The sequence below is a fragment of the Xyrauchen texanus genome, chromosome 11 (assembly GCF_025860055.1).
Source record: "Xyrauchen texanus isolate HMW12.3.18 chromosome 11, RBS_HiC_50CHRs, whole genome shotgun sequence".
Lineage (NCBI taxonomy): Eukaryota > Metazoa > Chordata > Actinopteri > Cypriniformes > Catostomidae > Xyrauchen > Xyrauchen texanus.
Window position 1 is genome coordinate 9,860,187 of NC_068286.1, and position 18,741 is coordinate 9,878,927.

The 18,741-nt window shown below is 40.9% G+C and overlaps 1 protein-coding gene across 1 annotated transcript; it reads left to right on the top strand.

Annotated features, from left to right (window-relative positions):
* The first annotated feature begins 6,690 nt into the window (after nt 1-6,690).
* LOC127651134 (gap junction alpha-5 protein-like) lies at nt 6,691-18,741 on the top strand. The gene is made up of 2 exons (XM_052136826.1): nt 6,691-7,650; nt 16,329-18,741. Exon 2 carries the CDS (start codon nt 16,357-16,359, stop codon nt 17,491-17,493), a length of 1,137 nt encoding a protein of 378 aa, XP_051992786.1. The 5' UTR covers nt 6,691-7,650; nt 16,329-16,356; the 3' UTR covers nt 17,494-18,741.

The window sequence follows — 18,741 nt, forward strand, 5'->3', positions numbered from 1 at the left end:
AGAGATGGATACAAATGCATTTTCACTCATTGTGAGTGTCAGAAACCGACATATGAAACACAGTTTTAAAAAAAGAAACAAATCTCAAGACATATCTAACTAAATGGTAGCCCAAAGCTAGTCTGATCACATGATGCGTCTCTTCATTGTCCCCTTTCAAGTCCCTATCTGAGGACTCATTATGTGCCTGCATTTCACATCACTCATATAATTAGTGTAGGATTATATAAGAGTGTGGTGGTGGGGATAAGCGCCGGTTTGTGAATGGAGAGTGAGATCAGGAGATTAGAACAGTAAGGATCATCACCAGGGCCCGGTTGCACCAGCTATACATACGTTACAACTTATTCTAGTTGTGGCGTAAATGGGCACTAAGTCACAATTTATGCACTACTAAATATTTGAGCGTTGCCCCATTAAAGGTAGAATGTAACCCAACGTATAAACAAAATATTTACAGAAGCCACCAACCAGGAGTAATGAATGGAATAAAAAAGCAGACTGATATTTTATGACATCAATTAGGTGTTTTGCGTGGCAATCTTCAGTTTTTCGACATATATGATGATGTTACTTTTAAATAAAACTCAAGTTTAAAATGTACTTTTAAGCGGTTCTTCAGCATGAAACCGATCTAATGGTGGAGTTTTTGGGATGTGTTGCTCAGTGTCAAGTTTCAACACATTAAAAATATATATAGGATATTAAAATTAATAATTGTCTATTTTTCCAGCCTGTTGTATTAATATTTATATATCACCCCTTATTTATTTTAGATACAGTTCCTATATATTGTTATTTACATTAGCTAAATATACCATTATTGAAGTCTCGTATTTCAATAATATCGTATTTCAATGGGGATATCATTTATTACTGCTGACAGTTACATGAGCAAACAAGGGTTGAACATCAACTGTAGTGAGATAAACTGAAATGCAGGGTCTGAAAAAACGTCTGTGTACAAAATTGAAGGCTGCTTATTGGATAAATACGGGTAAATGTCATATTATGTAACTACGCATTACTTGAGGCAAGCTTACGACCTACTAGTTAAGTCTTGCCTTAAGAACAGTTGGTGCATCCGAATTAAGCGTTGACTTATTTACAAACTAACATCTTGGTTACTGTTGTATCCTCAGGGAATGAGACTGTAAAGGGATTAATGGAAAGGAGGAGGCGAGAACCGGCTTGACGATATAAATAATAGTTTTAATATAAAACAGAACCAAAAGACACAAACACACACATATGACGGACAGCTGCCTGTAAATGCTTTATCCTTCTCGGAGGCTTGATTAGCCTGGTAAGGGTCACAGAGACCTTTCACAGAGTACCAGACATGGAATGTGTTAGCCCACCGAGCGGGCCCTCGGTCAGGAAGTACCACAGCGGGTAGTGGGAGGATTCCTGGGAAGCAGACAGATCTACCTATCACTTTCACCTGGGATATGAGTGGCCCGCAACTTCAGTCGCTGCTGACTCCAAAAGAGGAGATGTCGGGCGAGTTGCAGGCCACCTTGAGAGATGGGCACTTTAAGAAAGCTGGCCTTGTTGGCGTTACTCATCTGGGTAAAGTTGAGCCACAGGTGGCACTCCTGGACCACCATGGTGGATATCGCCTGCCCAAGAGCCCGCGCCATGACCTACAGGTCAGTCGCCAAGCGCAGCTCCTGCATCAATTCTCTGGTCAGGACTACCTTTGTGCAGCTCTTTCAGTGCTTTGGCCTGGTGGAATAGCAGGAGGGCCATGGCATGCAGGGCAGAGGTGGCCTGTCCAGTGGCACTGTAAGCCTTGGCAATCAGGGATGACGTAAACTTGCAGGCTTTGGACGGGAGCCTAGGACGGTTCAGCCAGGTTGTGGTGCTTTGCGGGCACAGGTGCACCACAGTCACCTGCTCCAATTGAGGAACCTCTGAGTACCCTTAGGCAACCCCACCATCGAGGGTAGTGAGAGTGGATGAACTCGAGATTCGGGTCCGGGCAGTGAAAGGTGCCTGCCATGAATTTGTGAGCTCCTCATGCACCTCCGGGAAGAAAGGAACTGGGAAGCGCCGCTGTGTGCGGCGCCCTGAGCCCAAGAACAGTCATCCAGCCACGAACGCTCAGGGCAGGATGGAGGGTTCCACTCCAGCCCGACACTCACGGCAGCCCGGGCAAGCATGGCTGCCATCTCTGCATCGGCCTCAGACTGGGAGATTGCACAATACGTTGGAAGCCCAGCCGAGTTCTCCACGTCATACTGTAACGGCCTGCTCTCTGATGCTGCGAACGAAACCTCCTCCTCCTCCCGAGCCCCGAATGAGACATTAAGCAAGAAAGGGAGAACATGCTGTATTGCACCATATATCGAACAGCTGTTTAACACTTTGATAGAGGTGAATGGAACGTTAGTGGATACATTCCACACAGCTCGGCTCCGAAGAACAAATCTGAATGAGTGGTTTCAAGCCATCTCCTTTTTTACCTGTATGTCTGGGGGAGTGGCATGCAAAATCCACTCACCAATTCTCATTGGCCTTTTCTCAAATATCTGAGGTGTTTGAGGCTCCAAAGCCATAGTGTCACTACATTGACACAACTTTGAGTGAGTGACAGATAGGGAACTAGTAGTTAATAAGCCCTTAGTGTGAGCTTTACGTCCCAACTTACTTAAGAACTTATGCACAGCTGGTGCAACCCTACCCTGGCAATGATTGTCTCTAACAGCGGTTTGTAATTGCAGTGAGAGAGGAGATGCCACTCAGTGGGGGAGAGTTACGCCGGTTTCACGCTGCACGCGTTAGCAGCGCGTAAGCAGTGCAGGAGCAGTGCGTACGGTGAGCGGAAGCAGGACACGCGCGTTTTGCTTTCATACTGGCAGCGTTTGACGCGCGCGGCATGTTTACAGACAAAGTAGGCTACTCTATAATGGGTAAGTTGTCATTGCTTTATTTCGTTTTCAAATACATTTATATTATATTATTATAATAATATTAATATAATATTATATAACTTTTGGTTCATCTTTGTTTTTGTTGTCCGTGTAGAGTTGTTGATAGAAGGAAGGCCATTGCGCTGTATTTGCTATTACGAGACTACGGAAAAGACGCAGACTTTGGGTTCACTCCATGAACCGACGAAGGAGAGAATATGGTGCATATTACCATCTTGTCGCCGAACTCCGTCTTGACCGTGACCGACACCTAAACTACTTCAGGATGAATGCAGAGCAAGTGGATCACATTCTTTCCCTGATTGGAGGCCAACTAACAAGGCAAACAACAAACTACAGGCAGTCCATTGAACCCAAGCAGTGACTTGCATTTACATCTGCTTCTCTTATTTATGTGTGCTTACTGTGTGCAAAATGTAAATAAATGCTTACATTTGTTGTTTCTTGGAGAAATATGTTTTATTTAGATTGTTGAAATGTCTGATACACATCTAATTTACAAACATTACTCATCATGAACATCTTAAAGATAATTCATAAATGTGTGTAATAACAAACTGCACAGTTTCTCGAAAATTCAACAAAATCATGCATACTGTATGTGTGCTATAATAACATGTCTATTCTATTTCCCTTTCTATATTGAGTTAAGTTGTTTGGGCCAGGGAAAGGTTGTCAAAAACACTTTTAAATTACTTACCATCGGCACCAAGAGCTACTGCAACTTCATCCCATGCCTTTTCCTTTGCCTGTGAGTCTTTATAAAGCATATTTCATGGATCATAAATAACTAAACGTTTCTCAACCTCCACAATGAGACAAGTGTCGTCCATTATTATATTTTCAGGTGCACTCGACCATGCCGGCTGTGACACCACGTGCTTTTGTTTATGATTGTCAGCATGATATCAGCATGACATCCTTATGACTATATATATATATATATATATATATATATATATATATATATATATATATATATATATATATATATATATATTAGTTATGTGTATACATTAAATTAATCTAACTTAAACTAAACTGGCAGTATAAATTATTTAAATTTGTTTTTGTAGTTTGGGCAACAAGTTTGTTTTTGGACATTTGTTTTCTTTTTAAATTGATGAAGGTCATTTGATTGACTGTTTAAAACACAATAGATATCATCAATGCGCTTTTGGTAACTGCTGTGTATTTTTGCCATGATCAATGCATTGTCACTTTAATTCAGCGTAAGCCGCAGCGTCAAAAATAGACAGGACGTCGAAACGATCGCGGCACTGCTGCTCCTGCTCTGCTCCTGCTACGCGCTGCCGCGCCGCCTCTGCGTGCGGTGTAAATGCTCTAATCTGTTAACATAGGCGCCGAAAAAAATACGTGCTGCTAACGCGTGCAGTGTGAAACCGGCGTTATGAGACCTGAGTTGGAGAAAGACTGTATTGCTTTATGTCCACTAAAAACTGTAGTTTCTGAGTGAGACCGCTGATAAGGATAAATATTTTTAAGGAAATAAAAAGATAATGTTTCAGTTGGATTCACCATCTCCTGCTTCCTCCTATTCTGTGAACATTTATTACAAAGAGATATATTTCGGTGTGTTGGTATTGTGTAGTCTTCCATTTTCTAAAATGGTTTGTGATGATGGTAATAATAAAACACACACAGTTTAACTATTTTCCAAAATCTAGTGAGCTGCCTTGCTGTGTTATGCCTACATAGGCAGCATCCTCATAAATGACGGGATCGGAACGCTCTACATAGGCGGCAACTTTGTTGGTGCTCCTCATGATCAGGGCCGTAGCTAATGGGGTGAAAGGTGGTAACGATTCTAGAGGCTCACAGGTCGGGGATCAAACAAATTTGAGACTATATTTTTTAATATGAAAGGGGCCCAGAGCAATATAGGGCCCAGAATTCCCTGCTACGGCCCTGCTCATGAGCGTTCTACTTTTAATTCTATTAATTACTACTATTATTAACACTAAAAATATTCTGCCAAATAGTACATTTTTAATCATTGTAACGAAATCAATGGAATGGAGGAGGCGAGAACCGGCTTGACGATATAAATAATGTTTAATGGTAAACTTAAAAGACAACATAAACACACACACAACGGACATGTCCGCTAACAATCTCTCTCTCTCGCACGATCCTCTGCAGTTGACCTTTAAACCTCAGAGGCTTGATTAGCCTAATACGGGACCGGGTGCGTAGGATCACGACCCGGCCCCGCCCTCCGCCCTGCCACATTCCTCCCTCGTTCTCTCAGGCTGGGGAGCCCCCGGCCTGACGTACACCCCCCTTCCCTGGGGGAGGGCACGCCTTCTGCGCTGTCTGTCATCCCCATCTACCTGGACAAGGGAGGGGACAAGGGGAGGGAAACAGAAATAATTAAAATGGGGGGGTACTTCCTGTAACAGTGTAGCACCCCCCAAAAAACTGTAAAATTTAAAAGAGGGAAAAGGCCAACGCAGAGCGAGAGGAGAGAGAGATGAAAAAAAAAAGCAATTACTCGCCAGTTCTCCGATACGCTGCAGCTTGTTCCTCGGTCACTACTCCACCCTCTATCGGACGACAACCGTGCCTCTCCGGGCGGATTCGAGGCAGTTCTCCAGCCCCTGGCGGACGGAACACCCTGCCGCGTTCTCGGGGAACAGAAGGGGTCTCCCCCGCCCCGGCACGGTTCTCTTGCTCCAGACGGTCGCCAGTGAGCCCCTCCCTGCTCGCGGTCAGCGGCCTTAAACACCGCCGCGTTTCAGCGGCCGGTAGGCAACTCCTGCGGCCCTGACAGCTCCAGGCGGTCGGCTAGGAGCCCCTTCGCGGCAGATGGCCGCGGCTGCTCCGTTGGGGTGGATGGTAGTGTCGAGAACTCTACTACGACATATCCCTCCTCCTTCCCGGGCTTCGGCACCAGTGTAACACAGTGAAAAGATGGGCAAGGAGGAGGCGAGAACCGGCTTGTCAACATAAATGATAATTTAATTAAACTCAAAACACACAAACATCAATACACATGACGGACATGCCCGTAATTCTCTCTCTCGCACGATCCTCCGCAGTCGACCTTTAAACCTCAGAGGCTTGATTAGCCTAATACGGGACCGGGTGGGTAGGATCACGACCCGGCCCCGCCCTCCGCCCTGCCACAATCATATTTAACTGTTTTTATTCATACTCTTTTGAATTAAATAAGAAATCAGAATCATACTAAATATGAGTTTTGTACTCAGAAGTTGTACATGAATACACCTTTTGCCGCAAAGCTGATTTGCATGTGAAAATGATCAGTGGCGAATATGCAGCTTGATTTTTGTAAGGGAATAGCCTACATGTCATGCTGCCTTAGAATTTGGCCAAAATTAGGTACCTTAAAAAGCAGCATAAGTTGCTTACTTTTTCAAGTGTTCATATGATGCTTTAAAATACTAGATAGGCAGCTAACTAGGCTTTGGATCAAAGATTTAGTGTTATCTCTGCATCATCTTCATTTCTTTTAAATAAAATATTGTCACCAACTGTCCAACAACACAGTCATATCAGACAGGCTGATCACTCAGAGAGCAGTTTAGCGTTCAAAATAATTACCAGGAGAACACGAGTCAAATTCCCATTGTTTCTCAATACAATCTTACTTTCCTTCCTGATGATGAGATACTCCAACTAAAATAGAGTGGCAGGCAGGCATTGTGAGTAGGGGAGTAAAAGGAGGTTGAGAGGGAAGTGGAGACGGAGGGAGGGTAAGAAGGAGGGCAGAGAAGGAGAATGAGGGAGGCATAACTCTCTTGGTATTTCTTGATATGTCCTTAGATTGTAAGGGCACTTCCAAGACTGTGGCCAGCCTGCAAGCAGCTGTTTCTTATTATCAGCACGTCTGGAATCTGTCATCCCATAGAAATGACAGCGTCCCTACTCAGGCACCAAAAACGACAAGGAGCCTTCTAAGAAAGAATTGAATTGATTTGTTTACTTTTAACTCTAGTATCAGAAAGTGTCATTCTTGTGTGGCAACCACAGTGGTGACAATCTACAAAGACCTTCTGAGAGGCTACCTTTCTTGAACAGTATGACACCAACTACATCGAGTCATCCATCCTCAAGTTCATGACAGAGACGGTTTCTCTTTTTCAATCAGAGTAATGAGTCTGTTGTAACCATCAGTCAAGAGACTCCCCTTCACTGACAAGTTGAGAACAAGCGGCAATCTGTCTGCAAATAGCCTTGCATCCACAACTCTACCGTCAAGAAGATACGTCTAGAAGAATATAGTTTCATCACCTTGATCCTGCTGAGGTGTCAACATACCTGCGTCAACTCTTGAAACATCCCTACCACTGAGGAGGCACCAAACAGGCTGGCTGTACACTAGATCGTTTAATAAGGATCTTTAGTTCACAGCCCTGCTTTGAGAGACACTCAACCCTTAGGCAGTAATCACAGATAACATACGAATAGAACGAACAGTGATATCAAACTGAGAGGATTCTGAGGTACTGTGGCTGTTAGCCTGGCAAATATTTCTGGCAAGTAATCCTATATTTTTACAAGCAGAAGAGACAAGGAGGGTTCTCAGCTCATGTAAAAGTGTAGAGCATCAATACCCAGTCTTAGAAGATTCTGTCAAGCATCGTCCCTAAACAGGCAGTTCTTTACCCGTCAGTCTGCAGAGAGACAAACAAACACCTGTCGGATCTTTAAGAGACTTCTGTTAAAGGTATGGGAACACAAAGAACATTGAGGGTTATATAGAAATATAAGCCATTCTATATACAACAAACTTCTTCAAATATGAAATTGAAATTGAGTTTACTGTACTTGGTTGATATATAAAATATATGAACAATTTGTCGACCCAAAATTAATACAGTTCTGTGCAGAGTTTTTGCAGAAATATGACAGTGCTTAACAAAAGTGATGAATTCGCAGACATGTACTCTTGACATTTCCTCAACCAACCTCTTGAGGTATCACCCTGGGATGCTTTTTAAACTGTATTGAAGGAGTTTCCATTTATGTTGGGCACTTATTGGCTGCTTTTCTTTATTATTTAGTGCAAGTCATCAATAAACTTTTGTTTTATGATATAAATTAATATGGTGCACAATTATATTTTTGTCTACAAAACTAATTTAAATCTTTTAAGCATATGCCTTCAGATCAAAAGATTTTTAAGATCATGAGAAACTTTTCAGTCAAGTGTTTTAAAACTTTTGACTGGTAGTGTGTATATATAAATATACACACAACAGTTAGTTCCGGTCCATGAGTACTGCTAACTCAGAACATCAGCACTCGGACACTTCACTGTTTGTATCACTCCGCTTGTGTTCATGCCGTTCTAAACTTAAGTGTAAGAGCAGTGCAGATGTGTAAAAAGCTAGATGTATCTCTTTATATTTATTTTGTGACATCGCAGATTTTAGCCAGCAGGTGGCAGCAAAAGACAATTTTTTTGTGTGTAAATGAGTCAGCTGAGGTGACATGCATCACCAGTAAGTCAGTATTTTCATTCATCCGCACTCCATGATTTCTCGGATTACTATTACATTACTAAAACTGTGAAATAGCTTTAAACAGCTTTAAAATAACACTTTAGCATTAAGACTCATAACAGCTGAGAGACACAACAGACTGATTAATTACACAAACTCAAGGCACTTAACCTCTTTTTTTGTGTGTGTTTGTGTATATATATATATGCACACACACACACCGATCAGCCACTATATTACCACCTGCCTAATATTGTGTAGATCCCCCTCGTGCCACTAAAACAGTGCCAACCCGCATCTCAGAATAGCATCCTGAGATGCCATTCTTCACACCACTCTCTCATCAACAAGGCATTTCTGTCCACAGAACTGCCACTCACTGGATGTTATTGGCACCATTCTGGGTAAGTTCTAGAGACTGTTGTGCGTGAAAATCCCAGGAGATCAGCAGTTACAGAAATACTCAAACCAGCCCGTCTGGCTCATGCCAGTCCAATTCACTAAGATCACATTTTTACCCCATTCTGATGGTTGATGTGAAGATTAACTTAAGCTCCTGACCCATATATGCATGATTTTATGCACTGCTGCAAAATTATTGGCTGATCAGATAAACTCATGGATCATCGTTGGTGCCAAATTGGCTGGTTTGAGTATTTTGATAACTGTTGATCTCCTGAACTGCTGATTTTCACAGACAACAGTCTCTAAAATGTACTCAGAATGGTGCCAAAATCCAAATAACATCCAGTGAGCAGCAGTTCTGCAGATTTCATATTGTATTTTTCCTCTTCCAAAATGTTGTCACTATTTTACCACAGAAATAAACTATAATACAAATTATTATTTTTATCTATTAAGAATTTATTTCCATCCCACCTCTAAAGAATATTGTTTATGAATGTTTCTAGAAGATTTTCACAGCCATTTACTTCAAAAGGATGGGATCCCACTACTCACCATAAGGCCTTAATGGACAGGGATGCAGTCTCACGTGGTCAAAAACAAGGCTCAGCCAATGGACAAAAATTATTTTGTGTTTTTGCATTTCTAAATAAAAGTTTAATTAATTAAAAGATAAACCCTCAATAGAATAAAAACAATTTTTTTTATAAAACAACGCTGAAATTTAGGGGTTATGGACAGCCACTTCCTAATAGAGAGTCCTCTATAAATGATGATTTTGTGTATATATTAGATTATTATTATGTAAAGTATTGCCTTGTGTTTAAATAGCTCATAATGTATAATTATGAAACATCCCATTTCTAAATTCTTAAATTGTTTTTCCAATAGTTTGTGTGTGTACTATGGGGGGCAAACAGGAAATAAATATATAATTTCTCAATATATATTTATAACCCTGATTATATAGTTGCATGTTGCAAATCTGAGTCTAAAATTGTAAATCCAAATATATTATAAATCTGAATATATAATTGTTAATCTGAATTGTTATAAATATGGATATATAATTGTAAATCTTTATAAATCTGAAAATGTATCTGTAAATAGGAATATAGTTATAAATTGGAACATATAGCTATAAATCAGAATATAGTTATAATCTGAATATATAACTGTAAATCAGAATACAATAAATCTTACCCTTGTTGTAACTGCTGTTGTACAAGGCCCTATCTCCAGATGCCCCTGCTGTAAAAAAAAACAAAAAAAAACTTCTGCATTGTTCCTCCTTTCCTTGGGTAAACAAGTAAAGGAGAAGGGAGTGGGTGTCACCCCTTTCCTCCAGAAAGTTTCTCTGACACAGACAAAACACTGAGAAACGTTTACAAACAGCACATTAATTAGCTTGGGATTATTGTAATAAGTTACTGTGTGTTTCAATGTTCTTGTATTTTTTACATATGTGCCTCAAATGTTGATGTAATATTTTTCTTCCATATTTATCTGCTACAAATTAAAGTAGTTTAGAATTCTACTACTTATCTTAAACTGTGTAAATTAGTCTCAAATATAAAGAGTGCTGTTGTTACAACTTACCCCTCCAACGCTAAAAAATGTATGTGCATGATGAATTTATGGTGATAATCAACGTTATGTGTTGAAAAAGTGTTACAAGCCACCTCGTCTGTTCGCGTATGATATTTTCCTTTTTTAACATGCGAGCGAAAAGCTTGTTTGTCATTTTTATATCAAAATATACAACAGAATCAGCTCCATTAACATGATGGCAATAAAATTACAGTATAAACCAGATGTGAAATTTTACATTCTTACCCCAAGTACAGGAATCTGTACATAAATAATTAAATTAATAAGCTAAAGAATAAATAAATACGAAAATAATTAAAGGAAGAAAAATATAAATATTTAAACTCAATTATGAATTTTACCTTTCCTTCACATTTTTGTATTTTCCTTACCATTTATTTATGTATTATATCATGTATATTTTGTTTATTTTTTCTTCCTCGTTTATTTCTTTGTACATATTTTTATCCTATATATATATATATATATATATATATATATATATATATATATATATATATATATATATATATATATATATTATAATTTTTTCCTGTAAGTCCTTCCTTTATATTTTTAAACAGAGACTTACAACTTCTATTGTCATCTTAAAGGAAAAGTTCACCCAAAAAGAGAGATCCATACAAGGCAAGTTAATGATTACCAAAATTTTAATGCTCCAAAAAGCACATAAATCTAGCATAAAAGTTATCCAACGACTCCAGTGGTTAAATCAATGTCATCAGAAACTATATAATAGGTGTGGGTAAGTAAAGGATCAATATTTAAGTCCATTTTACTATCAATCTCCACTTTAACTACCACCATGTAGCATATTGCTACTTACTGGGCAGGGAGGATAATTTCTAGTGAAAAAGAACTTAAATATTGATCTGTTTCTCACTCACACCTATCATATTGTGGAGTCTTATGGATTAATTTTGTGCTGCCGTTTTGTGCTTTTTGGAGTTTAAAAAATGTGGTACCCATTCACTTGCATTGTGAGGACCTACAGAGCTGAAATATTCTTCTTAAAATATTTGTTTGTGTTCTGCAGAAGAAAGAAAGTCATACACATATGGGATGGCATGAGGGTGAGTAAATGATGAGAGGATTTTCATTTTTGTGTGAACTATCCCTTTAAGAAGGTGGGTGGCCATCTACAGTAGTGATTTCACCCCTGTAGATAATTCATTATTGGTTAAACTGATGATGTTGCAACTCACCATGTTACTTACAACACTTTCTGATCTTCTACTCTAGAACTAAAAAGTTGCAGATTTTACAACCATATGCACAGTTCAGATGGTTTCAGTTTTAAAACAGAATGATCTTGAATCCACCACCTAGTTGAAGACTGATTTGGCTTTTAAGTGCTTAACCTCTTTGACCTCAATGTCTTGAACCCAGCCTGTTTCCTTTTCAAATGGCTTGTAAGAGGGAAATCATATTGTTTGAGATTGTTTCCTCAAAGGGGAGGGAAGCGAGACACACTTATATACAGACTCCATGTGGGTGGGTGCCCAATCACATTCAACCTGGTTCCCACAATTGATGCCAAATTTCCTTTCTCAGTAATGTGTTGGGAATGTTATAAGAGGCCAAACAAATTATATATTCAAATTTTACATAACAAACTACTAAATAAAACCAAACCTAGCATAAAGCAAGTAAGCCCTTTTCATTTATTTTCAGCTTCTAAGAAGCCAATATAGCGCAACAGTGCCCACAGACCCACTTTTTTAGCCGCCTGTTTTCTGGAAGTATTTTTCCAATTAATTTTGTGCAGACTTTTCATTAAATAATATAAAAGAGTTGTAAGCCATGAACCAAACCAATCAGCTCCAAAGTGAAGCACAACATTACAAACTTTGTTTTGAGACAAAAGTGTATTTGAAAATTGGACAAAAAGACAAAGGTATTTTTTCCGATATGTACATATAGACAAGTATTTTAAGAGTGAATGGAGACCGACTCGAGTGCATCAATCACAGTTTGTCATGGGAATGGGCAGTCGCTCCTGGGCTCATTTCGTGGGCTTTGTTGGACACAATTCTCTGATTGGTGAAGCTTTCTCTGCTGGACCCTGGGTAATGTAGTTGTTCACCAGGAATCTATCAAACACAACTTTTAAACAATTAAGTTGAAATAATGCAAACTGGTGGCTTCAGCAGAATCATATACCATCGATGAACAACCTCAGAGCACATGGTAGGTCTTAACTTTAAAACGTTTATACAGTAAGTTAACGTTTAAAATCAGTTTGTCTATAGAAAAACATTGTGTGATCTTTACTTCTGGAACCAGACTGTTTCTATTGATATAAAATTGAAAATTTCTCCCATTGCTGAAACATATTCTTAAAATAATAGTGGTGGGGCAACAAGGTCTGACCTGATAAGCGTCTGACATAAAAAGGGTGGCTCCTAATAGGGAACGTTTACACACTGCAGTTAAAATTACATCCAAAAGTTTTTCAATGCTTTCCCCAGAGAAACTACACACAGTCTTACTCAAGTTCTCATGGTAAAGCACTGAGAGTACTGCGGCCTCCCTGTTCCCATATACTCCCTGGAGGACTGTGAAAAAGACTGAATTTAAGAAATTATACTCATTAAAGTTTGTCCAGCATCGTCCGGCCCCAAAGGAAATTTAATTACATTTACCTTTCTGTCATATATAAATCTACCAACAAATGGCTAACTTATTATAAAGCTCTGCATCTTTATCTCTATCTATACTATGAGTGTTGTCCTTGACCAGACATTAACCTGAATTGAACCAAATTTTTAAAAAAATGCCTGCTTTAGAATGATAACAGGAAATACTTCAATACCCAGAAAAGATTAATGCCAGTAAATATTTGCTTCTATATTTAATTTTAGCTGCTGGTTCCTTAAATTCCTTAGTCTATTTTTCCCAGACTCCAAACACTTGACTTTGTGGGAAAAGTTTATGTTGAAGCCCTAAACACACAGAGACACAACCTAAATATACAGTCTCTGCATGTTTGCAATCTTTGCCCCTGTTTTCGAATGGCATGAGAAGGCACAAGGCAGTACTGTGTATCACTATACTGACTGCAGAATTGCACATTAAATTTAAATAATGTATTTCAAAAACATTCTTCTATAGGAAGTTGGAACAGCATCAAGGTATCAGACTAAATATTAACAACAATAATGTAAACTCTATATTGAACCTCTATATAATGTAAACTCTATATTGCACTATACTTTAAATATATTCAGAATCAGAAAAAGCTTTATTGCCAAGTATGTTTTTTATGCATACAAGGAGTTTGTTTTGGTGTTGTAGGTGCGTGTCACACATTCTCTAAATATAAAAAACAAGTATTAAAATATAAATGTGTCCACACAGTATATATTAAAAGTAAGAATAAAAATAAAAGAGCAGCAGAGTAAGTACAGTGGCATGTAGAGCCAGAGGTGGAGTGGGTCAGGGTGGGTACCGGGCCTTGTTGATAAGGCAAGTGGCGGATGGGAAGAAACTGTTCGTGTGGCGTGAGGTTTTTGTCCTGATTGACCTCAGCCTTCTGCCAGAGGGGAGTGTCTCAAAGAGATTGTGGCTGGGGTGGTAGAGATCAGACACAATCTTTCCAGCATGCTTCAGGGTCCTGGAGGAGTACAGGTCCTGGAATGGCGGCAGATTGCAGCCAATCACCTTCTCTGCAGACCGGATGACACGCAGCAGTCTGCCCTTGTCAGTAGTAGCAGCGTACCAGATAGTGGAGGAGGATGTGAGGATGGACTTGATGATGGCTGTGTAGAAGTGCACCATCATTGTCTTTGGCAGGTTGAATTTCTTCAGCTGCCACAGGAAGTACATTCACTGTTGTGCTTTCTTGATGAGGGAGCTGAAGTCCACAACCATCTCCACTGTCTTTAGAGCGTTGAGCTCAAGGTTGTTTTGATTGCACCAGGTGGTCAACCTCCCATCTGTAGGCTGACTCGTCACCATCAGAGATGAGTCCGATGAGGGAGGTGTCATCCGCGAACTTCAGAAGCTTGACGGACTGGTGACTGGAGGTGCAGCTGTTTGTGTACAGGGAGAAGAGCAGAGGAGAAAGAACGCAGCCCTGGGGGGATCCAGCGCTAATGGTCTGTGAGTCGGAGATGTGTTTCCCCAGCTTCACATGCTGCTTCCTGTCAGACAGGAAGTCAGTGATCCACCTGCAGGTGGAGTCAGGCACACTTAGCTGGGAGAGCTTCTCCTGGAGCAGAGCCGGGATGATGGTGTTAAAGGCAGAGCTGAAATCCACAAACAGGATCCTGGCATAGGTTCCTGCGGAATCCAGGTGCTGGAGGATGTAGTGGAGGGCCAAGTTGACTGCATCGTCTACAGACCTGTTGGCTCTGTATGCAAACTGCAGGGGGTCCAGGAGGGGGTCGGTGATGTCTTTGAGGTGTGAAAGCACAAGGCGCTCAAAGGACTTCATAACCACAGAGGTCTGGGCGACGGGTCTGAAGTTGTTAAGTCCTGTGGTCCTTGACTTCTTGGGAACAGGGATGATAGTTGAGGACTTGAAGCAGGCTGTCATGTGACATGTCTCCAGTGAGGTGTTGAAAATGTCTGTGAACACTGGAGACAGCTGATCAGCGCAGTGTTTCAAGCTGGATGGGGAGACAGCATCCAGTCCAGCAGCTTTCTGGGGGTTCTGTCTCCTGAAGAGTTTGTTGACGTCCCTCTCATGGATAGAAAGAGTCGTCACTGAGGTGGGTGGGGGAGTGGAGGGGGGTACATTTAAGGTGGGCATTGGTGGGGGTGCACAGGCCCCTGCTGAGGTGGGGGAGGTGGAGGTGATGCACTGTAGCTGGAGCTGTTGGAAGGTGTCGTGGGGGATGGTTTCAGGACTGGCCCTTTGTTGGGAGGTGTCATGGGGAATGGTTACAGGACTGTCCCTTTGTCTTTCAAAGCGGCAGTAGAACTCATTCAGGTCATTGGCTAGGCTTCGGTCGTTGATGGCCTGGGGGCTTTAGGCTTGTAGTTGGTGATCTGCCTGAGCCCTTTCCAGACAGATGCAGAGTCGTTGGCTGAGAGCTGGTGTTATGGTTATATTGTTATGTAGGCCTATTGTAGTACATAGTGGATATTTAAAGTTTATACAAAGTATTTTCTTTGATTATGTTTTGCTGGTCAATACGACACTTTAAGTAAAACACCTATCGGCATGGATGCAGCATCACTCAAAATGTATGGTTATCAATACAGTTGTAGAAATATTCAAATCTGCAGGCATATTTGACACCCATGATTAATATATTCTAACCCTGGAAGTATCTGATAATAGAGAGGTTACAGAGGTGTAGTATACTGCTGGTCATCTCATCCCATGATCGATTAGCATTTACACTACAAATGCGATATGGTCATATCATTTTCTACTACCTCCAAATGTGGTTTAAGAATTGGATTACAAGAATCGGATTACAAAACTATGAGAGCGTTTACATGCATCGATTATGCTTAATAAACAGGCCGGGTAAGGTCTTATACTGTTTAATCATAAACCGATAGCCACACATAGATTTTTGTCCATTATCCCAATTTTGCAATGCTGGAATTCTTACCAGCCTATCCAATGCGCTCAGGTGAGGTGTTCACGTTTTGATGTCAGAAGCATAGAATAACCCAATTATTTCAAATCTCTTGTAAAGCGGTTTTCTTGCATTGTCTGATTTTTTTAATAAACTGATTTTCAGTAGTTTTCAGCATACTGGTGTGCATGCAACCATACACATTTTCAATTTTCTACCCTGTTTACATCTGTATTTGTAGTTGTGCACTTGTGAATGGATTACCAGAAACAGATGTTATTACCAGGTGTAAACATTCAGTTTCTTTTTTACTTTACGATAATTTACACTTCCTCTCTTTTCCACAGGATTCTTCACTAAACCTCCTGACTTGTTATGGCTGACTGGAGCTTGCTGGGGAACTTCCTAGAAGAAGTCCAGGAACATTCCACCTCAGTGGGAAAAGTGTGGCTCACCATCCTCTTCATCTTCCGGATCCTGGTCCTGGGCACGGCCGCCGAGTCCTCCTGGGGTGACGAACAGGAGGACTTCACCTGTGACACAGAGCAACCTGGTTGTGAAAACGTTTGTTATGACCAAGCCTTTCCGATAGCACACATACGATACTGGGTGCTTCAGATAGTGTTCGTGTCCACACCTTCTCTTATTTACATGGGGCACGCCATGCATAGCGTCCGCAGGGAGGAGAAAAAAAGGAAAAAACTGGAAGATGAGGGAGCTCAGATAGATGGAGAGAAGTACCCTGAAAAAGAGAAGGATTGTGGGAAGGAGGATGAGGGCGGATGGGGGAAAGTTCGACTCAAGGGTGCCCTGTTACAAACGTATGTACTTAGCATCCTCATTCGCAGTGTGATGGAGGTGATCTTTATCGTAGTCCAGTACTTAATCTATGGAGTCTTCCTTAACACACTCTTCGTGTGTAGGGCATCTCCGTGTCCACATCCGGTGAACTGCTATATCTCACGACCTACAGAGAAGAATGTATTTATTGTGTTTATGTTAGTGGTTGCAGCTGTATCGTTGTTGCTCAGTGTCGTAGAACTATATAATTTGGCATGGAAGCAGTGTAAAAAGAGTTTGCAAGGGTACAAGGCTTCCAAACAACATCCAAATACCCCTTCCACCGTGGCTGCAGTTTCACCAAATCCATCTACGCCAAACCGGGCGTGCACTCCACCACCTGACTTCAACCAGTGCCTGGTGACATCACCGCCATCTTCCCCTTCTATACATACACATGCACACCCTCTCACACACCCAAGTTTCCCGCCTTTTCACGACCGTCTGGCGCACCAGCAAAATTCGTTGAACATGGTCACTGAACGTCACCATGGTCAGGACTTCCTGGGAGTGGATTTCTTCAAGCTAAGCTTCTCACAAAGGTCAACAGAGATGCTCAACTTTTTTGCCTCTCCGTCATTGCTAAGCAGTGAATTTGTTGAGGACAAGCGAAGGTTTACCAAGAGCAGTGGGAACAGTAGTCGTATGAGACCAGATGACCTTGCAGTATAACATTGACCAATCACATTTGGACAAGGGATGTGTAGTGTGACTAGGCATAAGCCTGATACAAATAATGTTGCTCTTGATCTAATAGATCAATGTTTGTATCGCTGTTTCATAGGCTTATCTAGAACATTTGTTCACACATTTGCACAATGGATCATGTGAGAAGTGCTGTTCACAAAATGTTGTTCACCATGAAATCAAAATTGAATCTATTAACTTTCTTAATTTACGTTGATGGACTTATTGTCATTTTTTCAGTGCACTTTAATTCACATGGAATTAAAATGGTTTGCAAACAGAATTTCATGTTGAATTTTATTTCACTTTGTCAACAAATGTCAAAACATAATGCACTGATGAAATGCTTACAACCAATGATACAAATATATATATATATATATATATATAAAAATCAGCAAAAAAAGATACATCCTCATTTCTGGGGGGAATGACCCTAGCACTCAACCTTCGATCCTACAGGTCCCAGACTTGAATTGAGATCCAGGCTCTTTGCTGGCCATGGTAGAACGTTGACATTCCTGTCTTGCAGGAAATCATGCTCAGAACAAGCATTATAGCTGGTGGCATTGTCATGCTGGAGGGTCATGTCAGGATGTAGGAAGGGTACCACATGAGGGAGGAGGATGTCTTCTCTGTAACGCACAGCATTGAGATGGCCTGCAATGACAACAAGCTCAGTCCGATGATGCTGTGACACACCTGCCTTAAAACAGGCCCTCATTCCAGCTTCTCTCAGCCTATTGCGGACAGTCTGAGCACTGATGGAGGAATTGTGCATTTCTGGTTTAACTCGGGCAGTTGTTGTTGCCATCCTGTACCTGTCCCGCAGGTGCCGATCCTGTGCAGGTGTTGTTACACGTGCTCTGCCACTGCGAGGATGATCAGCTGTCCTTCCTGTCTCCCTATAGCGCTATCTTAGGCGTCTCATAGTACTGACATTGCAATGTATTGCCCTGGCCACATCTGCAGTCCTCATGCCTCCATGCAGCATGCCTAAGGCATGTTCACGCAGATGAACAGGGACCCTGGGCATCTTTCTTTTGGTGTTTTTCAGAGTCTGTAGAAAGGTCTCTTTAGTGTCCTAAGTTTTTTTAACTGTGACCTTAATTGCCTACTGTCTGTAAGCTGTTAGTGTCTTAACAACCATTCCACAGGTGCATGTTCATTAATTGTTTATGGTTTATGGCAAGCATGAAAAACATTGTTTAAACTTTTTTACAATAAAGATCT